The following is a 24,904-nucleotide window of genomic DNA, read 5'->3' as shown; positions in this document are numbered from 1 at the left end:
AAGGTGTCAGGCCTGCCGGGCTCCATACCTTGGTGAGCGCCGCGATTCTCTGAGCCAGTTCGGCCTCCACCTCAGGGAGCGTCTCTGCCTTCCTCATTGTCTGCTGCAGCTTTTGCTCGGCCAGTTCCAGCCTTTCCTGCAGCTGTCTGTTCTTCTCCTCCATCTACACACACGAGGGAAGACTGTCACTGGCAACATAAACAATGGGTTTGAGACGGTGAAAACAGTCGACCTTCAATTTCTACATCAGGGGTCACCAACCTTTTAGCAACCATGAGCTGCTCCAAAGGCACTGTGTGACCTGCCATCAGTTCAGTTTTCACAAGAATTACCAGGTTTACCAAAAATGAAAAAAAATAAAATAAAAAATATGATAGTCATTACATGAAAATGTAAATTATTATGATCATTATTATTTTTTTTTTAACAGTCCGTGGGCCACGCCCTCGTTCTCTGTGGGCAACCTACATGTTGGTGACCCCTGATCGACATAGATTAGGGCACTTAAAGAATAGCGTTCGCAGCACAAGTCAAACATACAAGCATCTTCAGTTTGTTGACAGTTTTTAATGTTTTCAATGCTTAAACTGTGATGCTGAAGAACATTGCGAGTTGGTTCTGCTGGACCTTACTGCTGCTATGATACAGTCGATCGCATCATCGCTGGGTCTGCGCTCAACTGTCTTCAATCATACTTCACTGCACCCGTGACCTGTGGAGTTCCTCAGGGTTCCATTCCAGGGCCATTCATGTTCTCACTCTACCTTCAGCCACTTGGAGCTGCTATCAAGAAACACGCCCTTTCTGTCCACCGCTACGCAGATGACTGTCAGCTATATCTCGGGATGACTGCCTATCTGTGAATCACAGACATTCCTTCCACAATCCTCAACCTAAGTCCTCAAAACCAAGGGTTAAGGAAGATTTCGTTGGTTAAAAATGGCACACTCCTTAATGTGGGTACGCCCTTAGCATGTTAGCAGCATTACGCCAAAGTTTGTCAATGAAGAAGAAGAAGAAGAAAAAGAAGAAGAAGAAGAAGAAGAAGAAGAAGAAGAAGAAGAAGGTTGGAGGAGCAAGAAGCATCCGCAGGATCAGAGATGATGCCGTCTGCATCTGTGTTTTTGTCTTTTATATCTCCATTAACAGAGAACGCCATCTGTGATACTAAGGATTCTGGGTCTCACAGTTCCTCAAGATTGTACCTCAATTTAACTTCTTAAGAAATGGGACAGCCCTTGCTCCTTGCACATTTTTCAGGATTGAGGTTGAAGATGAAGGAAGGAATTGGAACGCAAGGTGTGGACAACCTGAAATGTCCAGAGTTTTAACAATAAAAAGACTGAAGTGGTGGTTTTTAGACCCAGTCATGTCGGTGATCTTCTATCTTTAACTTGGTGACTGAGTATGTTAAACCCACTTGGGTTGTGAGTGATTTTTTTCATCTCCGTTTCTTTCATCTCAGCCAGCTCACAAAGGTGAAGACCACAACAACCTTCTTGGTGAAGGTAAAAAAAGTCCCTTGGGTTTGTTATGTTTTATTATGCCATTGAATTTCTGAAAGGAGTCATCGGCACCTGCGAAATCTTTATTGCATTCAAGTTTTTTCACTGGGCTCCTCCTTGTCAAACCTGTTACTAAATGGCACCTGACCAGGGATCAGCCAGTTCTGGTGAAGACGTCGCGCAGCGCTGAGCTAATATCACTTGAATAAATGGATGCAATTGCTCCCAATGAATCACAGATGAGACAATAAAGGATCTTTGAGCCGGAGTCTTCCTCTGCAGGAACCATTTCCTCTGCCGCTATTCTGCACAGTGTCAAGTGGTTTTCTCATTTCTAAACTCAGCTGCGTGGATTCCAGTCAAATGACAGGAACCATCCCATTTGGCTGGCGCAGGCACCGCTGCCGCTCCACGTCCGGGGAATACAGACCTGCCGGAGGAAGGCCTCTTTGTTGGCCAGCTCGTTCTCCAGTTTGTCGTTGATGTCGTGCACGGAGGTGGACTCTCGCTGGGCGCTCAGGTAGCGTTTCTCCAGCGTGACGATCCGCTCCTCCATGTCCTCCTTCTGACACATTGCCTGCAGGTGACAGTAAATATCCGGAGGTTCACTTTGGAATGGCTGCTGTCACAGCTAAACGGCTAATGTAGCTGATGCTGAACTACTGTGGCGCAAGACAACAACCGCAGCTCTAAGTTACGGACTAAACATGACATCAAGTTGACTTCAGCAACATTCGCTTCGGCAGTTTTAACAGCTTCTTGACACTTGGAACCTTACAGCTCCGGCAGCAAGAGAACATTTTGTTAACATATAGCTACACCTACATTAATGTCACAGAGAAAAACGCAGACATTTGCATCACTGTGCAGGTTTCAACATGAGCAGCTGTAACGCATCGCTACGAAGCAACGTGTTACTCTTATAACCATTTTTCCAGTTACAAATAATCTGACACGTTACTCTTTCAAACCCAGTAATACGATTAAAGTTACTTATCAAAGGTAAAAATCATAACGCTGGAGCCCCAAGAGTTCAGCTTTGTTCCTAGGTTACCTTGTTTGAAAAACACTTCAAATTTGACAGAGACATACTGTTCAACCAATGAGAGCTGTCGTCTGCTGCTACATGAAACTTGCAATGTAACTGTTAAATTCAAGTAATCGGTAAAGTAACTAAGTTACTTTTTGAGGGAGTAATCAGTAATCAGTAGTTGGATTACTTTTTCAAAGTAACTGTGCAAGGAAACACACGCATTACTGTATTATTATTACTATTATTGTTATTATTACTATTCTTGTGGTTGTTGTTCATGCAATTGTTGCTTTTATTATTATTGTGGTTTACGTAATTGTTATTATTATTATTGTTGTTGTTGTTATTATTAATATTGACATTTATGTAATTATTATTGTTATTATTGTTGTTCTTTATGTGACTGTTGTTATATTATTATGTAATTGTGATATAGTATTGTTATTATTATATTATTATCAACATTATTAATGTTATTATTGTTGTTTAGGTCATGTTTATTGTTTACGTAATTCTTCTTAATATTATTATTGTTATTGTGATTAATATTGTTATTATTCACAGCAGTGGACATTGTCCGATCTGGATGCTTTGGTCCAATCCACGACCAACACCTGCCTTATTTGCAATAAATCATTGCGTAATTCCACTGACACACACCAAGGGAGCAGCTCTGTCAATGGGCTCTAAAGACGGAGCATTTTTGAGTGGAGGGAAGACGACAGCGTCAGTGGAGTCAGGAGCTCGCGGCTGCATGTGCAGCTCTCTCCTCGTCTGTGTATTTATAGGAGGACTGGATGCAAATGAAGCAGTGGATTGTGAAGAGTGCAGTGAGCACTTCAGATGGATGCACCAGTGATACAGCGAAGCCGTTGAAAGTATGCAAATCGGGTCTATTTTCAAGTGCGTCTACTTTGATGTCCCTGTTACAAGTGATAATCATGTGTTTGTGCGAGACCTCTTTGATGTCCCTCTGGTACTTGTTGTTCATCTCCTCCGATTTGATCAGGTCTTTGCGCGCCGTCTCCAGCTCCTGCTCCACCTCCGACACTCGGGAGGAGAGCGAGGACATGCGGTCCTTCATCTGGGCCAACTCGTAGTTCTGCTTCTCCAGCAGGTCCTGCAGCTCCACCACCTGACTGGCCTCATGCGCCGGCTCCAGACCACCGTTGGACAGACGCTAGGAGGAACAGACAGGGAGCGTTTCTCGGTGCTTGCAGTCATCGTTGTGGTGTAGCCAACGTGAGGCCCGGGGGAAAAAAAAGGTCTCCAAACATCACGCTTTGTGGCCCAAATGGGCTCAAAATCAAGGAACATGGTAACTTTCAGTCAAAAACATTTCTCCCACCTTCCCGTGGACTTTCTGAGCTTCATCCAAAAGAACCTCTCCTCCGTCTCCTGATGCCACTTTCCTCTGGATGTGAGCATTCTGTTCTCGTAAGGCCACAATCTTAACGGAAAGGAAGCAGAAGACAAGTCAACAAAAGGGGCCGTGACCCACTGCAAGGTCTACACTGACGCTGTTGAGGTAGCAGCACCAGCTTTGCAGTGGAGCGGAAGAGACGTCTCAGTGGGATTCACCCGAGAATAAAGACAGAAAATTCAATTCTGTTTTGGGGTTAAATGAATCTCCGCTCACATATTGTTGATATTACATGACAAGTGTGTGACAATTGTATAGTTATTATATCACGTCTTCGTATCTGATAAATGCAGTTCAGTCAGTTTTCCTTCTTCCCTTATACAGAGACTGAAAAGGATCCGAGAGAAGAACAGTTCTTGTCATTTCTGCCCCTTATTCCCACTTTCCCCATTTTATTGTGTGTAGCCCTGTGCGAACTTGTGTCCGTGTGATGTCATTTTATTGCATATCCACACGAAAAAAAGACAAAAAACAACAAAAAAAAAAATCTCAGAAAGAGCAGGAAGTTGCCGAAGTGACTTCCACTCATACAGACGCCTTTGTTCAAAGGCACTTTTTCAGCAACCTCAAAGATAAGCCACAAAGTTCCTCCACATCGGTCAAGAAAAAGACTGGACCAGCCAGTTGGTGGGTGAATGTTTTGACCTAGGTTTAGATTTTCAACCGACTCAGGTGGTTGAGTGGGTCGCCCAACAATCGTGGCTCGGTGGTAGGAATCCGCTCCTACCCACTTGCTGCCATGGTGCCCTTGGGCAAGACACCTAACTCACCGCGCCTGGTGTGAATGTGTAAGAATCATAGCACATTTGGCGCTTTAAACAGCTTGATTCAGCTACATTTCATGGTGCGAGGTCAGAGGGGTTTCATGAAGTTGTTTTTTCAAATGTGGAGAATCCGTGGAGACCTACTGCCAATCTATCCGTGGCCCCACATGGATCAGTTTCAGACCCCTGACAATGGTAGGACCACTGCTTCTTTTGATCACTGAGGCAAAATCTGTGACACAGACATACTTTTAGTTCACAGCTTCAGTGAAGCTGTTGCAAAGCCTCACTGTGACGTCACAATGGGTCTCACCTCTTTAAAGAGGGGCCCCCAAAAGGCGACACTTTGAACAGCACCCCTTCCTTTTCTCGACACAAGAGCCACGAGTCACAGCAGCCGCGCTCTTTTCAATCCCACTTCTCAAAAAATGGTTCATGTATTGCGCACGAGATCATATTTCTGCTGCTCATCCGTTCATACTTCAGACTCTTCTGCTCATGTTCATCGCCACATCTGAGATAGTCAAGCTTTCAAAACCGATTTCAAAAGAAGGGCCAAATGGACCCCCTGAAAACGTGGCAATAAATCAGCTAATGACCAGTGGAATTTGAATCCACCATGCACCTCTTACCTCCTGGTTGGCTGCGGTCAGCTCCTCCTCCAAGGCAGACACTCGCTCAAGCGAAACGCGAAGTCTCTCTCGCACCTAACAGCATCGATCACATGGAGAACGATTATTGTGAGAGGAAGATGAAGGTTCCTCTCCACAGCATCGTGAGCTCAACTTCTGAGCCTGTGTGGCAGCAGGAGAAGCTCCAGCCTCTCCTGCGTGACATAAAACATGGACAGCTTTGCATTAAATGCGGAGACAAACCAAGCAAGCACCTTCTCATCCAGGGCTTTGTGGTGCTCGAACAAGGACTTGAGGGCTTTAAGGACCTCGACTTCGCTGGACACCCCTGATGGAGACTGGGCCTGCCTCTTCACCACGGTCATTCGCAGGGAGCGCTCGTGTCTGGAAACCAGGCACTCCAGATGTTCTAAGAGCAGCTGTGGAGAGACAGCGTAGGGAGACATCAGCAGGACAGCAAGCCTCGCTGGGAGCTGCACTGACTCCAGCCAGACAGAGACATGTAGCAAAGGACTGCAATACGGAGTCTTCCATCTCCAACATTCTTGGTCCAGCTGAGTCTGTCCTCCGTAACTTTGTCTCCAAACTTCTCCTCTGATATACTGGATTCTGATCTAGTCCTTCCTCGCCCCCCCCAATGAAACCTGAGCATCTTCAGCTCTGACTCTTGTCACGCTGCGTCTTGTCTCTTGTCTCAGTGTCAGAGCTGCTGTCTCTGAACCAAACATCATGGCCGGTCTCCCTACTGTCCCATAGAGCTTCTCTCTCACTCGAGCTGCCTCTCGTCGCTCACAGATCATCCCTGACAGTCACCTCCACCTGTACCACCCTGTCTGCACTCTCCTCTTCACTTCCATTACTTTCCATCCATCACTCTGGATGACTGTCCTCAAGCACTTGAGCTCGTCTGTCTCCCACTCCCACACCTGTATTTTGTTTTGCTCCGACTGAGCTTCGTTCCTCTCCTTTCCAGCTCAACACTCTCCTCTGACTCAACACTATAACCTCAGCAAACATCATGGACACACCTCCCTAACCTCATCTGACAGTCTGTCCATCACCATAGCAACAAGAATGGGCTGCGAGCTAATCCCTGATGGACTCCTGCTCTCACTTCCATCACTGCTGCGGCACACCTCACCACTGTCCTCATACATGTCCTGCACAACCCTCACATCCTTCTCTGATGCATCCTCCTACAGTACCACTCTTCTCCGGATCGACAAAGACACGGTGCATCTTCTTCTGACCTTCTCCGTTCTTCCTCATCTACATCCTCAGCTGATGCTGACTTCTCCTCTCAGCCTGGACTCGTCCTCAAGCCTCCATGCTGTGACTCTGATATGTAAGACACTTGATAATGTTGTCTTCAATAGTAGGATCTGCCTCAAATCTATAAAGTGATTTTTGTGTTCAATACCCGTATTGTAAGGCTGAGAGGTTTGTTTGACTGGACTGATCACGGATCACTCCGGAGGAAACTACATATAGTCCAAGATACCACTGACCCACAATACCTTCATTTAAGTAACACAGACTACAGCTGAAGGCTGATGCCATGAAGTTTGTCAAACGGAAACAGTTAAAGCAAGTGAATATCTGGTGCAGATTTATTTGGTTTCAAAATGACCCGGACAAATGGCCTCTCTGAAAGCGGATCTCACCCTGGTGTTGTTCCTTTCTGCCTTCAGCTCAGAAATCTCCTCCTCCTTCTCCAGCAGTTGCTCCCGACAGGCGTTCAGCTCCTTGGTCAGTGCCGCAAACTCCTGCCGGAGAAAAATGAAGCCAGAATTCAAATCATCGCAAAATTAAAATCCATAAAGTCAGAGTGATGCAACCACACGCCATAACAGCCTCTGGAAAAGGCGGGTTTTAACTGCGGAAAAAGCTTTTGAGCGACTACGAAAAGTCCACAACACAAACCAGCAAAGATACATTGCACACATTTAAGCTAAGAAATAACAGTTTGACAACCGACCGATTTCAAAAACGACACAAATATAAGCAGTTTTAGCAGTATATTGTGGCAGTAGAGCAACACCTTTATTTCCTCTGTTACTCAATGACTGCTGTCTCCTTTGTCATCCCTCAAATATAGGTTGAAGAAGGGAGAATGACCTCAGAGAAGAGGATATTCTTGGAAGATTTCCTTGCTTAAAAGTCACAGAATCCCACCTCCTCGGTAACAACCCCTCAAACTGTGAGTCATCTGCTCCTGTGCTTGGTCAAATCGAATATAACTCCTATAGTCCTCAAACACAGACATACAGTGTTGTAGTCAAGGCCACACCAACCAAGAACAAGACACTGGAAATGTATTTTTAGTGTCCTCATGAGACAACACTATAGGAGAAGGAACATCAAGTTCAATAGTCCCACTATAAATCTGAAACACGTGTGGAGCCAACACACCGTACCTGTCGACAACACACCAACACTGCGCTCCTTCAGACGGAGCTCAAAACATATGTCAACGCAACATCAAGTCGAGACACACAATTTCATCATCCCGTTTCACCATTGTTCCTATCGCAGCCACACTGAACTCAGTCAGTGTAGCTGCGTTGCTGTTTATTTTCTGCTGAATCTCTCGAGGAAAACAACCATCCCCGAGGAAAGGTGCAGCTCATAAATAAGCGCGGAGGTTACGGGGAGATGCAGAGGCGCGCTGAGTGGGAAATTGGATTCAGTGTGCAGAGACGTGTGCTGTCTTGTTGTGTTAAATATAGATCGCGTGACAGAGAACCATCTGCAAACTTGAGTTCACCTTGGCAGCGCAAGGATTGTACCCCAGAGGACACAGTCAACACGGCGTTTCACCAGAGTGCAATGGTACAGTCGGATGAGGCGTGGATGATAGTCCTGAACACCATTCCTCGTGGCTCAGTCAGCAGTAACACTGGCAGATCTGAGGTCCTAATGCAGTGTCCTGTCAGGTCCAGCAACCAGGAATCATGATCCCTTTCATGATAAAAGTCATTTCATTTTTAATGTATATCCCCACAATAGATGACATATCGTTTCATATTCATGCCATAGAACATCTGAGTGTTGTTTTTCGAGTTGTTGTCCAGTAAGGATTCAGCTCGCCTGTGTTGCCAGGTTGGATGAAATCAGACGCATGCGCACTATCAATGAAATATACTGCATATAGTTGATGGATAGTTGCGATAGCCAATCAGAGTTGGGGACAGCAAGGCCTTCTAGCTGCCAATTGGCGACTGGTACAGTCATTTCCAGATTAACCGTGACAGTTTTCTCGCTCTCTGAACCCTGTGGCTTCATCATATATGGACTGTGATGGACAAACAACCTTCAGACCAATGAAACCACAGCTGTTGACAGACATTCTCCGCCCCTGAATTTCACCAGCATCTACAGCCACAGTGGCTAGAAAACCCAGGTGGAGACAGGGTTTGTTCCCCTCTTCCTGTCATGTGACTGCCACAGGCTGAGCCCTTGGTGAGGACAAACATTTTCGATATCATTTTCTTCACCTTTCATGTGTTAATGACGGCGCAGCTGTGTGATTGTACTCTGTAAGAGACATGTTTCTTATGCCGCTGTCGGCAAAATGTGGCGAAACTGTGACTTGGCAAATGAGAGTACAACAGGGTTTCTGCCACGTATAAACTGGCGAGGTGGTTTAAGTGAGAAATGATCTTTATAAAGATGAAATCTCACCTGACAAACAACGTGGAACCATCGAAACAAAGTGTGATAACACACAGTTATTATACATATATACACACACACATATATATATATACGTATATATATATATATATTATTATATTTCATATTGTATTATTATTTCTATATACTGTATATATATATATATATATATATTTGCTACTTCACTCCAAAAATGGAATCACAGCGACTGTGGCATTAGAAAACAGTTATAAAAGCCTCGTCTCATGGAAAATGGAGGCCTGTGGTCAGAAGTCTTGGGCTGCCAAAGTCTTTAAGGTCATCCACGTTTCAAATAATCCGATATGAAGCTTTGATCTTGCTCCTGGTCTCCAGCCTTGTGAGCTGCTGAGAAAGCACAGCCCTCTGCCAAGCGGCGCGTTCACTGGACCTGCACTGGGATTTGCACTCAAAATTTTGTTAGTTTTTTTTGTTTCAACACTAAAAGTGAGTACACATTTTTACCATTTGAAATACCACTGAAATCATTACATTAATGGGAAAATTCAAATATACACTGTTGAACAGCCAGTGCAACTGAATGATGATGGTAGACGCCGTTGTTTTTGTGATGTTAATATTGTGAATGTTGCCACCATGTTGCGATATAGATACGATAAGAATGTATCATTCAGCCCTAATGCAGACGCATATGAGCTTCTGCTGACCCCGAAACAGACATGGCATCACACCATTGCCGCCCATTTAAATGTGAAAAAAATAGAACAGATGAATATGAGAATCCACTTTCCCCTCTAATTCACCTTCTATCCACTTGAAGTGGACCTGTACTCCTCCATACTCCTTCACACTGCCTTCTGCCTTGTCTGGTCTGTTGTTTCATGTCTCGGAGTCCAAGCGCCCGCGGCTCTGCTCACACTGAATTCGAGTTGAAGGTCAGCTGCTGTGCATCCTCGGCCTTTTCTAAAAGGTCTGGAGCACGATCAAAGATCTCCAGGCAAACAGCATTCAGAGCACACCAGTTGATCAAAACAGCCCTCCTTTATACATGAATGAATGCTGGCGATCGTTCATGTAAAGTTCACGGGAGTGTGAGAGCAGGAAGAATGTGGCTCCGTGTTTACAAAACAGCGCACAGTGGACGTCATTAGCCTGTTGCTTCTGGTGTACAACGACAGCGTGGCAATGTTCTCGACACTAACGTGGAATAGTGGAACAACAAAGCTAAATAAGAGGCTGGGAAAGTGTGTGTCTGGGCCGTATGAGCTCACATCAACATCACGATGGGCTACTTTGCATCAACATACACAGTATTTGTACAACATCATCAGACTATGTCTGTAGTCACCACAATCTGCTCCGATTTTGGCTCCAATCTGACAGGGAATCCTGGCCTACAAACGCTTCTATTTTTATCCCCGCCCAAGTTCTGTCCCTGCCCTGCCTCCAACAGCGCTGCTCCACACCCCAGACACTTGTCTCGTCCGCCACTGCCGTAGGGTTCAGTAGGCGGACGCCACCTTCAACTTTCACTCCACAGTCAAGCATTGCTGAGCTGTGAGCTGTGAACATTCAGGACGTCTGGATGAGAATTATGTGGAGACTGAGATTGAGTTTGAGGAGCGTGTCAGTTGGACGCATGCGATTTAACTGCACCGTCCCAGAGAAGATTTACAAAACAAAATCAGAACCAGCGTTTGCCACGGAAGCCTCTTCTACACTCGTGATATGGCAACCTCAGCCGTCACCTTGGAAACAAGTCGGTAACAATGTGACTACAGTGAACGCCTCTTGCCGACTCCCTGCACAACACCGAGGACACACAGGCTCAGAACTCAGGAGGGATTCGCTTTATAAAGAGGTCAACATCGGATTTATTGTTTTATGACCACGTTTCAGGTCAGGTTTATTTCTGAGAGTAGGGAAGGGCGTCTCCAACGACCCGTGTGATCATTTAAGAATGTCAAAAACAGGCTCAGGTAGCGGAGGCTGACAAAAGAAATGCAATAGGAATGATCATATGTAACGCCAGAAGAGTGTGATGTTGCATGTTATTGAACCTAACACCTGTGAAGAGGCTGATGTCACCATGGAAAACAGTGGTTGTCTGCAAAAATGAACAGTGTTCTTGAGTCTTTTTATGATAGTCAATGACTGTAGATGTCAAAGTCAAGGAGGGCTGGGATGCAAAAACATTTTATTAGTAGTATTTGTTTATTATTTTATTTTATTTGTTTAACTGTATTGTTTTATTATGATAAAGTAAGGAGCCTTGGTGGTGGAATGTGGAAGTGCAGGAGTGTGTACAAAGGAAGAGGTCAGCTAAGAAAAAGTGGTACGTTGAGAGAACAGAAGAGAGTTGACAGGAGTACAGGGAGTCAAAGACAAAGGTAGTGGAGTCAGTGGCCAAACAGAGGGCTTACGAGGACTTGTGTCTGAGGTTGGACAGGAAGGAGGGGGAGAGGGATTTGTACAGGGTGGCAAGGCAGAGAGATAGAGATGGGAAGGACGTGCAGCAAGTTCTGTGGCGACCCCTGAAGGGAGGAGCCGAAATGAAAAGATTCTTTTTTATTATGAAATCACAATTTCTGTCAATGTATTTTTGAGACTAGTTTTACTCAGGGTAACCATTTCTGTATGTAAAGGTTCCTGAGAAAAGGAAGGGGCTTCCAGTTCAGGATGCACTGATCCACATTTTCGGACTTCTGATCTGATCCTGTTACTTGACTTTGGATATCTGCAGAAAACAATGTTCCTCCGACCCAATACCAGATCTCAGTTTGATTTTCTTTTTCACCATTATTGTGTATTAATTAGAGAAGGCAACTAGAGGTCAGACCACAGGAGGATGTCAGATAATACGTTTATTACAAAATCACAATTTGATATTCATCACAAGTCGTTTCTAGTGCGGGCAGACCGGCCAACAAAACCATGTTTCTGTCCACCACAAAGGTCACGTCACAGCTTTAACCTGCATGTGAGGCTCGTATTTTTAGTGCCTCCCAGTTCAAGAAACTGTCAAGTTTTTCTACTCACTAACATGGGAATGATAATGCTCTACCACACTGTTGTGAGAAAGACAGAGCTGAGCCAAAAGGCAAAGCTCCGTATTTACCGATCAATTTTCATCTCGACCCTTAGCTATGGTCATGTGCTGTGGGTCATGACTGAAAGAATGAGATCCTGGACACAAGCCGCTGAAATGAGTTTTCCTCGACAGGTGGCAGGCGTCTCCCTTAGAGTTGTGAGGAGTTCTGTCACTCAGGAGAGACTCGGAGCGGAGTCGTTGCTTCACCGTGTTGAGAGGAGTCAGTTGAGGGGGCATCTCCTAAGGACGCCCCCTGGAGGCCTCCCTTTGGAGGTGTTTCATGAGGACGCCCCCTGGAGGCCTCCCTCTGGAGGTGTTTCATGAGGATGCCCCCTGGAGGCCTCCCTTTGGAGGTGTTTCATGAGGACGCCCCCTGGAGGCCTCCCTTTGGAGGTGTTTCATGAGGACGCCTCCTGGAGGCCTCCCTTTGGAGGTGTTTCAGGCAGGGCCAGCTGGGAGGAGACCGAGGGGTCGACCCAGGACCAGGTGGAGGGATGAGACCTCCTCACTGGCCTGGGAGCATCTCTGGATCCCCCAGTCGGAGCTCATGGATGTTGCCCAGAAGAAGGGAATTTGGCACGACCTTTTGAAGCTGCTGCCCCCTGTGACCCGATAAGGGTACGGTACGGATGGATGGATGGACGAGTATGAAAATGTAAAACATTTCCCTGGTTATAGGCTCAGCCTTCTAACTGTCACACACATGCATGTGTTGCTAAGTTTGGACTGAGTTAAGTTAACCGGAAGCCTTCTTTCCACTTTCTGCAGTGAACCTCAAAACCTCAACGTCTCCTCCATCGGGCACCTGCTTTTTAAATGACTCTCGCCTTCTCTTTCATTTGTACTCAATGACATACAAGGCAATGACACACTCAATCAAACTATGAGTCCAAGTCCAAGGCACAATGATCCCGACAACAACACAATAAGTATTCTGTAGTTACTGTCAACAATTGCATCTACTCCAAGAAGCAACCTCCTTATAGTGCACACTTGAGTGTTTGTTTCCATGGCAACCGTGTTCTCTAATGAAGAACGTGGGAGGCACAGAAAACAACGGCTATCAATTACATCTGCAAAGTCCTTCTTGTGTCTCCATAACTTGATCAAAAGACAAATCTCCAGCTAATAAAATCTGACAGAAACACTGAGCCCCGGATCAAATCAGAGCCATGGTTTGATGAGCAGATGTCGCTTTTCAAATCCTGTTCTGCTCTGAGTTCTTGGAATAGACTGTTTGGAAAGTAAAATAGCGCTATAGAAAAATGCTCGCCGAGTATTTTTACTGAGACATTGTTCAGTTATGGCCGCACTAGATTAGTGCAGAGATCAGGAGCACAACTTTCAGGGACCAGTGCTCCACTTCAGAGCCACTCGACTTGGTATGATCCATGTTTTTTAATGAATCAAGACAGACAGGACTCAGTTAAGTTCCGTCAGAGACCTAACAATCGTCTGTGTCCAGGCTTTTAGCTAGGACTTTGAAACAGGGCGTCCAAAGCCACGCCCCCAACCCATAACTCCGCCCCCAGCGCCATGTCAACAACTGACTTGTCGCACCAACTTGGTTTGTAAAATAACAAGCTGTAAACATATATATATATATTCTTATCATATAAGAATATTTGCCACAAGAAGCCACATGTTTCAATGTGAATGAATGTGGTATCTGACTGAATCAAATGATGGAGCCATACATACATTTAAACAACAAAATATTGTTTATTTTGCATCAGTTTGACAGTAGCACAATAAATCACCATGGTGGCAATATTTACCTCATTTAATCACCTCATCATCACCTCATTTAAACTAAAGCTCTTTTAATGTCTCGAAAAAAATTTGTATAAGAATTTCCATTTTATAAGAATTTCAAACACTTTCAGACTAGTGGAAACCCTGGACATTGTAGAGCGATAAACCAAATCCAAAGCAATCTGTATGCCTTTGGTTCAGGGAGGATTCCTCCATGTTTGTTGTCGTTGTTCTCATCCTAGCTGCCACGTGTCTGCTGCATCAGTGGGATCAGTGGAGCAGGAACTCCTGCACTGACAAAGGTTCACTGGTGTCTGGAGAGAACACTGTTCCATTCAATTACATTTTTTGTTGTAATTAATTCATCATAATTAACTAGTTAAAGTCCAACCGCCACTTTAAATATTTATTTATTCAATATCTTGAATATTATAGAAACTAATAAAAATATATTAAAATAATTCTGAATACTTGTCCAGATGGGTCCAGAGGTATTAGTTCGACAAGAACGCATCCTCACAACGCATCCTCGCTCCCGTGGCGTCATATATTGACGTTGGGAAAGTGGACTTTTGCGTCCTATACTGAGGAAAAAGCCAGCCTTCAGCGTAAAACGTCACGCATAGGTGTTTCGCAGGACCTAAAGAACGGTTTCCTTCTGTTGCGTTTCAGGCGGGGCCGCATGGATAGTGAGAATTACTGTTATTTAAATTTATCGGCAGAATGTTTCTGTCCTTCTCACTCATCTACCCCGACCACTCGGTGGAAACATGGCATGCCAGTCATTTGAAAGTATTAAAACCCTCGATCTTTTTTACGTGCATCAGAGGCAGTCAGTGACGGAGCCTGAGGGTGAACCAGTCACTGACCTTTCCTTCCACTGCATCTGCTGACGTTAAATACATACGTCCATGAATTGGAAGTGTCCATATGCCCGCAGTAGTTGGGGAAGAGTGCAGTGAACTGGAATGAAGGAGGAGAGAGTTTTATATTCAAGTCAATATGTAATTGGATTTCCAGGCCGGAGTGAATTCATTAACACACTACACGGCCGTGAAACAAGGCCAGTGGGAGCCGCTTCCACTCGGCTCCTGCAGTGGCTGAAATCATCATCCTATTTTCAGAACTAAATGTTATCCATCCAGTTGTCTGTGGTTTCAATGGATTTCAGTGGGTGAATCTGCGAGCAGCTGGGATTGTTGGGTTCATTTGCTGCAGGCCTGAACTGAGGCAAAAATTGTAGGTATCCACACAATGGAGCGCGGCTTGACGCTCTCAATAATCCTGTTGCATTGTTGAATAGATCCACACAGAAGTGTTGGTCAAGGTTTCAACAGTTTACTGGTGCCAAACAGCAAAAAAGGTGACACAAAAGGGGCACAGAAATGGTGCCCCAGCATCCAAAACAAACAACATAGTGACAGTTATCCTGACAGAGATCGAGAGAGGAAAAAAAAACGGGGGCTCCACTCTTACTTTTTCCCGACTACCAGCATCACTGCTCTTACGGAAGCCCCAAGGTGAGTAAAGGTGCGCAGCAACTCAAAACTTCCACATGCTCCCATCCACCTCAAACCATTCAACTGACAAATGACAAACTAACCACAGCATCACACAAAGGATCCCTTCAATCCCTCCTTCCAATACAATACACTTATATTGTTATAAATGTTACATGTTTTTAAATGAACTAAAATGATTTATTATCTTCTCCAACCAAATTTAGGCTCCTACAAAAATATTTAAAATGTAAAATTATCCAAATATTTATTTCAAATGAGTGAAAAGTGATGGTGTAGCTCCTACTCAGTCACAGTCTCCACGCTGTAGAGCCAGGTAACGCAACAACCCTCATCTCTTCAACCAGAGCAGGGGGGAGTTTTCAATCCAATGTGAAGTTACTAGTTGACGCCACCTGCTTGTATGAATTAGCAACTCCATCAGGCTCTATATTTGCAGCTCGGCTTGTTTACATGCCGCGATGCTGCCCATCGCAAAGAGCTCTTTCCATCAAAACGTTTTTTCGACAGAAAACTTTCAGCAGTAGAATTTCACCCATCGGTCAGAACCAGGCCTTGCTGCCGAGTTCTGGTCCAGTTAGAGGTAGGAAACAAGGGTGGAGCTTTTAGGCTTATGTTTTTGGAAAAGGCACCAAAGCAGACTTAGTGACATCATCAAGACAGGCAAGAATAAGAGCAAAAACAGCTGGAATAAGCGACGGATGAAATATGATTTCCTGTATCCAGGACACCATGACAGATAACAGTCAGGAAGAGGATCTGTTGGAGGAATCTCTGGGGAAACGAATACACAGACAGGCACTCGGCTGCTGCATTCTACCACCTGATATACATCTCCCATCTAACATTTGAATCATCATCCGTCTTTGAAAGAAAATATACACGGTCTTGACTCGCGGTGCAGGATTCATAAAGTAGGATGACTGAAGAGCGATAGAGCAACCGAATAAACTGTTGCTAGTGATGGTATCAGATCGGAGGAATATCGTTATCGGCCGATATCCAAATTCACGTATCGGGATCGGAACGGAAAGTCCAAAAATGTGGATCAGAGTATCGCAACGCTGAAGTGGAGGATTGTGTTGCCAGGTTTTACGGCCCTTCTGAGAAACGTGCAGCAGGTTGCCAGAATATCGTGAGCACTCTCCTGAAGCTCCTTTTCATATATAAAAAAAATATATAAATAAAAATAAAAAAAACTGACAGACACTCATCGTCGCCTCATCACATGTATCAACAATAACACGTTTGGACGACATTTACTGTAACATTAAATACTATGTAACAAGCGTGTTCCCTCCCTTCAAGCCTTTCTCGACATTCTACTTCTTCACAGGTCGCGTGTGAGCCAATATGAAGCGGAGGAATCCCTTCATGCATAATTCACAACTTTATTTAAAATAAGGCAGATTTCATAGTTGGAGCTAAATAATTCACAGCCACACAGGAATAGCAGCAAAGTATTTTTCCTCGGCAAGATCCTACGTTTGCACGTAACATGGCAGCAACATGGGGTGGAACGTGCTTTCAGTGAGAAAAAAGGTGAACGTAGTGAATGTAGTTGATCGTTGTTGGTGAGAAGACATTGACATATGAATGGAATTCTCTACTTGGGCCAAGACATTCAAAACCTTTTTTTAAAAAAGAAAAACTGTCAAAGCCTTTATTCTTATTGTTATTTTTCGGGTGTTGCAGAGCGGAGGAAAGCAAAAAATGTTCACAGCTGAACATGTTATGTGTTGACACAGAAGTGTGGGAATCAACACAAAAATCAAAGATCAAAAAATCAATCACTCTGGATTTGAGGTCGAATTTTTGTGACTAGTATTTCATCCATATTCCGTCCAAGCTATCCAATCATCGCTGCGTTCACTTCACGAGGAATACACGTGACTACAAGGCGCTTTGTCATTGGCTGTGGGTGAAGCCTCAGAAAAGTCCTCAGAAAGTAGTGGCCTTCAGCGCCGGTCGGGAGCGTAAAACTCACAAAGGAAAGTCGCATTTGTGACGCAAAACCAGGTGGTTTGTAAATAAACTGTGGGTTGAAATTAATAAAAAATTAAATGAGACACTTGGGTGAATTAAAATTGCAATTTCTTAAAAACATTTTATGTTTTTTACACGACTTAGAGTGCAGGCCTAATCTTCACATTGGTCCGTGACGCAGGCTGTCAATGGCTGACACAATTTATTCCCCCAAATATGAGTGTCAGAACCTCTCCTGGCACGTTGTTATTGCAAACTGCTATCCTTTATTTCTTGAGTCTCATTGGAGAAACAGAATTGAAACCTTTCAATATAATTTCGTAACAAAGAAATTGACTCGTGACCATGCCAGACTTGTTGGCAGCGCAAAGAATTCAGAAGAAAACAGCTGGCTGCAAGTTAGAGAAACTTGTCAAGACATTTTTAAGGAAAATATTAAATATTCTACCAATAAACGCTATTGGGCAAACTATAAAGTAAAAATAAGTGTTTCTTTTTTCATACTAAAACATACTAACAAAAAACAGATTGCCAAATATATGAGCATTTTTCCAGTGACAATATGAAATACCAATATTTAAACTATTTAATAACAGCCCATGTCCCCATCGGTAAATAGCTACAAGGCTTCACAGCACACATTTGACAGCAGCCCAGTCTGGATCAGACAATACACTCAGAATCTGCTTCGTAAACACCAGTCAACCCAGTTCAATAGAGAAAGCCTGGGAATCCACCGCATTTGTGAGCATTTCCAGTTGACATTTGGAGAAAGCCATGATCATTGGTTGACTTGACAGCAGGGGTCAAAGGTCAGGGTATCATAAACAAGAGGCTAATGACTTACATTCACAGACATTTCCTGGCATGTTTGTTCATTAAAAACACAACATTGCTTTTGTCCTTTGATGTTGGTGCCGTAATCTGCTTTGCAGTTGAAGAAAGGTGAGGCAGCACAGGACAAACCAGCGTTTCTCCAGGGCCAGAACCCTTTCAACTGTTAGCTGAAATTCTGAAGTCGGGCAGCAACTACCGACTATTGTCATAGTCAACTAGTCACAATCCACCTCAACGATTAGTAGTGACTAGTAGCACCGTGTCAGTATATGATGTGCACAGGTTCACAGTACTTGTTTAGTGTTTTGAAATTTGGATTTTAATTGGTCAATACATGGTGTGAAAGGTATGCGTCCTTTGATGTGTGCTTTGTGAAATGGTCCCATATTTTCGTGGTTGTGAGAGCGGGTTCAAAAAAGTACTTTAAATAAACTGAACATTTTCAACGCCTTTCTGCATGGACTTTGCATGTTCTCCCTGTGTGCGTGTGGGTTTTCTCTGGGTTCTCTGGTTTCCTCCCACTGCCCAAAGACATGCTCACTAGGTTAATTGGACACACCATGACTGCAGGGACAGACTCCAGCACTGCCCGCAACCCTGAACCCTGAACAGGACTTAGCGCTGGTTAACTGACGGTGTTTGAATGAATGAATGTTCAAATGTGCGAAGGTTTAGAAAACGTCCACAGCTGATACAACTGTGGCTTATCTTGCATAAATATGTGAAAGAAGATGAACTAAACTGTAGACACTTAGCTTGCAGTGAGGGAAAGAATCATGATAAAAATATTTTTCTAATGAATCCGGGTCAGCTGAGTCAAACAGCAGTGTTACTGTGGCAACAGCAACTGAGTTCGTCTCTGTTCACCATTATTTGACTCAGATGTTTGTTTTTATATGAAGTTATTTTTGTACAAATAGATTGTTAGAAATATTACAGCTTCTATTTACAAAGTAAGTTGTTGTCATGGCGTGTCCGGATGGGAGGGGGTGGGGGCGGGGTTATGGCCAGGGGGCGGGGCTTTAAACCACCTGTTTCAAAATCTTAGCTAAAAGCCTGATGAGACTTCTGAGAAAAACAGCCGTCACAGGTGTTGAAATGATCAGTTTCTGCGGACACACACGCACATCTGCACACACACGCACACATGCGCACACAGGGGCCTCTTGCTTTCGAAAGCGCACTCATCCTTTTAATCGGTGTGGAATCCATCAAAGTAGGTCAAACTCCCTTCCCCATCTGCCCAGCCAGATTTTAAACGCATGATGGTCGATTTATATTTAAAAAAAAAAAAAAAAAGGAACACAGGGCAAATGATGACAATACAATTCCAGCAGAAACATGCTCTCAGGGAAAGAAGCGTGTCATTACTTTCTCCTGCGGTGATCAGCGAGAGGTCAAACACTTCAGCTTCATTTTGTCAGTCTGGATTCAATTGGCACGTATTTGCATGACAGCACCTTCTGCAGAGCCCGGGACCTTGTTTGTGTGTTGAGATGGGATGGAGAGCCTCCAGAGCAGTGAGCCCAACCCAAGCCTGCCACTGGACGCGTTTCTCTGCAGTGCTGCTTCCTGTCTGACTGACTGAGAGTGAGCAGCTTACGTGCCTGAATGTGATGTCGAGATCCAACAACACAGAAATGCACAACAGGATCCGACCAGAAGCAATCACACGTGCAGCTGCCTTGCAAGCAAACAAGCTTGTGATGCTGAGTCCAGGAATAATGCGTCCAGGCCTGCCAGCAGAGAGCAGAGCACCAGCTCACATGCCAAGACCAGGTTTGCAGTATTTATAGAGCAATGCTTTTCAACAGCAAAGACAACTCAAGCCGCTTTACAACACAACCACGGAGAGATGCATGTCATCAGTGTAGCATCCGAAACAACACCACAACTGCAAAAGTAAAGACAAATGAATCAAAATAAAACACGCAAGTGCTTGTCTGTGCACATGCTGCAGTGCGATCATAGCTGAACATTGACTCCTGGTGAAAAAACTTTGTTTCCTTTTCAGCACCAACTGAAATGTTTTGGTCGTAGCAAGGATCAAAATACGCTTCCACAGCAGCTCCCGCTCGTGCAACTTTCCCGGAACACACGTCCCACTGAGTCACTAAAATGTATTATTCAAATATTCAGTCTTAATCTGTCATCGTCATCAAGCAACGTTTCATCAAAATTTAGATTCAGAAACGAAATTCTGTATCTAAGGTGTTGAGCACAGGGGTCGGGAAACTTTTTGACTGAGAACATATACACACAACGGAATGGAAAGTGAAGACCAACAATTTTAGACATTATAAGACTGAGAGTTGAGTTTGAGTTTTTGTTTTTTTTTTACAGCGATCAAATTTGAGTTTTCTCTCGATACTGATACCGAGAAATGGTGACGTCAAACCGTGTGTCTTCCTTGACTTATTTCTCTTTGGGCTCCTCCCTTCAGTCGTGGCCACAGCAGATCCTCTCCCTCCATCTCCCCCTGTCCTCTGCTTCCTCTTCTCTCAAACCTACAAACCTCACGTCCTCCTTCACCACCTCCATCAATCTCCTCTTTGCACCTCACCTGCTACTTCAACTACTTAAGTGGCCAAACAGGAGCCACAGAGAGAGCTTTACTGATCAAAACTAAAAGGGTTTTCAGTTGGATTTCATTCTTCACAAGCACTAAGGTAGGACTTCAGGAGCAGGCTTCTCGACTACACTGAGCAAAAGTGATGTGGAGGGTGAGACGGACAAACACTATGGACCACTGCGCCGCTGATGCAGACACTGAAACGCTGGTCAGGTGAAGAATTTGAGAAGGAAACGGAGGAGGAAAGCAGGGAGCACACATGGGTCTATTACAGTCAACCAACGATCTCAGACTATGGCAGCCTATGAGGACCACATTATGATGGACTCAACAGTTTGACAAAGGAAAACTATTAAGTTGCTTCAGGTTCTTTAACATCCACCTCCTTCCAATGTGCAATATCACGTTCACTCATTCCTCTGTGAACAAAGAACATCTGTCTGCACTTTGCAAACACACTGGCACAGCACAGTGGAGGACAATATCAACTCATCAATACCCGCAGCTGTGCATGGCTACGAGTCAGACACTGGGTCAGATGGAGCTCTGGGAAGCTCCGGTTTAATGGTTTTCACCAGCAGGGTGAGCTTGGGTCACGGCCATGAGTCAAGCAGAGCCAGTGCAAACGTCCAGGAACAACTCCGTCCCAAAGAGTCGCTCTTCAGCCAAACTCCCTGCGGCTAGAATCGTCGCTTAAAAGAACAAGCCTGTTTCTCTTTCTGGTGTAAACAGAACACAGCGCAACTTCAAGTTGCCAGCTATCATTGCTGCCACTCTGCAAGAGAAAAAGTTGACTACACAAGCACAGAGCTATTTATATTTTACAGCAAGAAGCCTCTCTTCAATTCAGTATTTTGACGGGTGAGAAATGAAAAACTTGCCTCACACAACAGTTGTTACTTCGACAAATAGCTCTTTACTCATCAAAACTAAAACAGTTTTCAGGAGGATTTCATTGTTGAAATGAGAAACTGGGCCTCAGCACCTTGAGAACATTGAAATTCTGAACTGAACAGTCGCACTTATTGATGAAGCTACTCCAAACCTGAGCCGTCCACAGCCACACTCTACCGAACAAACCTCTTACGGATTCATGTTTACTTGCCGCGACACTTCCAACAAGTCAATTCAATGTATTCTGCCTGAGGAATGATCACAAACTAGGGGTGGGTGATATGGCAAAAACATCGTGAAATCACGATTTCCATTTCATGACAAGTATTTTTTAGATTATTTTCTGCTCAGAGCAACCAAACCACTTCTGTATGTGAAACAGTCCTGAAGGGAAAAAACTGATAAATTAGGTCAAGGAACAGAATTTTGCCGACGTGTGCAAAGAACCTAACCAAGGTATACAGACCCGCTTGGCATCAACATGGAACTTTGTATGATATTAGTGAAAACATGACGGTTTTCTTCCATTTAACAGGATCAAAGTGCACCGAAACATTCATTAATTGTATTGAAAAGGGTCGAGCGATAATGCAGATTGAGCAATTTTGACCAGAAAAGATCAAACTGCAATGCCTGGTTATTGGACCTGACTATTACATGTGCTGCAGCTTCTTCAAAGTCAACACCTGGCACAGATTATTGACTAGGAAAAAACATTCTGCCAACTTTATCTGCACTGAGTTAAGCTTAGCATATGGTTGCTATCTTACCTTCTATGGCATACATTTATTGTAGTTTTAGGTAGTTTACTGTTAAACCTTTGACATTCATTCACACAGATGGCTTCAGAGGACTGTCTTCAACAAGTGTCTATAAAGGTTTCAAAAGTTAGCCGTTAGCACTGTTAGCTCTGAGCTGTAGACAGTCTTTAGCGTCGCAGGTCAGACCAGAAAACTCGGCCAGTCACGCTGTCGTGACCGTGTGTGCTCGAGTTAGAGGTGCATCAGGTTTAATAAGTAGTCCAAGTTGAGTTTTTGACCGGCTTGTTTGCTCCGACGGTGAGTGTGTAGCAGGACGACGTGAGCTAGTGACAACAGTGCGGAGAGTCAGCGGCAGCGCATCAGTTTATAGAAAGATCCATACGGTTTCCTCACTTTGGCAAATTGTCAACATGTTCAAATCGTTCACGATCTGATACCGTCATATCGCACACCTCCCATTACAAAGTTCGGCAACAGGCTAAAAAAAATATTGTAAAGTGGCTTTGTAAACAGGACTGACGAAAGGAGTCACGACATGCGGCACAGATGTGTTTTCCAACCCAAACACCGCTGATCTCACCTCACCTGGGGGCAGTTTTTGATGTGCACTTGGATGAGGCAAACCTTGAGTCTTGCCTGTAATTCAGTTTCAAGGGGATTTCCATCATGTTTTTATTTTCTATATCAAAGAACGCTAGAGGAGCAGGCACCGCCCCCTGAGATGCCTGATGTCAAGTGAAAGTCAGAGCTGCAGGACGGTTCACCGGAGCAACCTCAGAATGCCAAAGTCACATTGGCTGTAACAGGGAAGACGATTTAGGAGGCACGGCTAATTGAACTGTCGCAGCTCCGAGGTCCTCCTTTACTGTTCGCCATAAAAGAGAGTCGGCCCTTGATTCACACCGCTGCCATTGACATCACTGAAGTCCAAGTCCAGCTACAGTAGCTGCTCTTGGAAGTCTGTCACCTCTAACTTACCACAGTAAAGTGTGACGGTACAAACTCATTTGAGGAGTCAAGAAAAGCAGCCAGTGTCTTTACTGACAACCTCACAGTCACTCATTACAGCGTCTCCTTCATCCACACCAGCAGAGAGCAGAGAGGGTTGTTGGTGTTGTCAGCAGTAAAACACATAAAGGACAGTGTCATTCAGGAACAGAAAGGACCTGGAAAGACCGAATCACTGATTTCTACTTATTACCCAGAGACTTGGAACAAGTCAGGGGAGCAACTATTCAAACTCACCTGTGTCAAGTTCTTGAGATACATTTTTTTTTCTTTCTTTGAAATGCTGCACCAATTTTTTTTGGCCGATATTGATTGCCGATTATTTTTCCCTAAACAAAATCATACACAAAAGTCACTATTTTTTTTAGATCAATAACACAAACCTATTCATACTACTAGGCACTGTATAGAAAACATTGTGACTTTTACGGCAAGAAAATAAACAATAAGAGTGTTTCATAAAAAATAAACATCTTTTATTCCCTTTTCATTGAACAATGAACCGATCAAACCCACAATATAACTGTCACTGATCTTCTGTCTGTTTGGGCTTCTCCCTTCAGTGGTGGCCACAGCGGATCATCTTCCTCCACCTGTCCTCTGCTTCCTCTTCTCTCAAACCTCCAAACCTCATGCTCTCCTTCACCACCTCCATCAATCTCCTCTGTGGCCTTCCTCTCCACCTTCTGCCTGCCAGTTCCAACATCTCAACATCTTCATCTACCAATGTACTGGCTCTCTCTCTCTCCTCTGTACATGTCCAAACCATCTCCATCCAGCCTCTCTGACTTGGTCTCCTAAACACCTGAGCACATGTGCTGTCCCTCTGATCCTATCATCATCCTGCTCACTCCCAGAGAGAAGCTCAGCATCTTCATCTCTGCTACCTCCAGCTCTGCCTCCTGTCTTCTCCTCAGTGCCACTGTTTCCACTATTCATCTACTACACGTCCAGGGAATATCTGGAGTGCAGGTCTTCAACAACAGAACTCACTACTCGTCCAAAACAACCATCTCCATTTGCATTGGTTTCGTCAGCAGTTAGCTACGGTTATTTGTTCTCTTGGTAGCACTCGAATTGGGCGTGGTGATTTGAGGCCGACTGTCCTGTTTTAAGCGCTGCTTCTGAGTCTGTGGGTTACGCATGTTGCAAACTGCAACTCGGTTGTCATTTTGCTGGACGGAGAAGTGTTGCCAAACGACCACCATCTTGGCAGCAGGTCCATTTTGCGGGCGGGGCTGCAGCATCGCAACAAGCAGGTGTGACTTTCCGGAGAACCGCCTGCTTTGTTTTGTCATTTTTACATAAAAGAATAATAACATTCATCATCATATATAAATATAATATAAATAGCATCTTATTAAAATACACAAATCAGACATAAATGATCTAAATATCTGTCATGAAATTGGCTGATCATTATGATGTCATAAATGCCCATATCAGCGCTGCTAAATCGGCCGACAGCA

The 24,904-nt window shown here is 44.3% G+C and overlaps 1 protein-coding gene across 3 annotated transcripts in view; it reads right to left on the bottom strand.

The window, feature by feature from the left end:
* Positions 1–24,904, bottom strand: part of ppfia2 (PTPRF interacting protein alpha 2) — an 89,847-nt gene that overhangs the window by 22,115 nt on the left and 42,828 nt on the right. For all 3 annotated transcript variants that reach the window (XM_053862498.1, XM_053862497.1, XM_053862499.1), the window contains 7 exons: positions 7,022–7,123; positions 5,612–5,776; positions 5,358–5,432; positions 3,887–3,988; positions 3,497–3,718; positions 1,936–2,082; positions 29–163 (listed from right to left, as the gene is read on the bottom strand). In XM_053862498.1, the coding sequence (XP_053718473.1) occupies positions 29–163; positions 1,936–2,082; positions 3,497–3,718; positions 3,887–3,988; positions 5,358–5,432; positions 5,612–5,776; positions 7,022–7,123 (948 nt within the window). The remainder of the gene's footprint in view (positions 1–28; positions 164–1,935; positions 2,083–3,496; positions 3,719–3,886; positions 3,989–5,357; positions 5,433–5,611; positions 5,777–7,021; positions 7,124–24,904) is intronic.

Source organism: Synchiropus splendidus, chromosome 4 (genome assembly GCF_027744825.2).
Source record: "Synchiropus splendidus isolate RoL2022-P1 chromosome 4, RoL_Sspl_1.0, whole genome shotgun sequence".
Taxonomy (NCBI): domain Eukaryota; kingdom Metazoa; phylum Chordata; class Actinopteri; order Syngnathiformes; family Callionymidae; genus Synchiropus; species Synchiropus splendidus.
The sequence above is the reverse complement of the archived record's forward strand: the minus strand, read 5'-3'. Positions and strand labels throughout refer to the sequence as shown.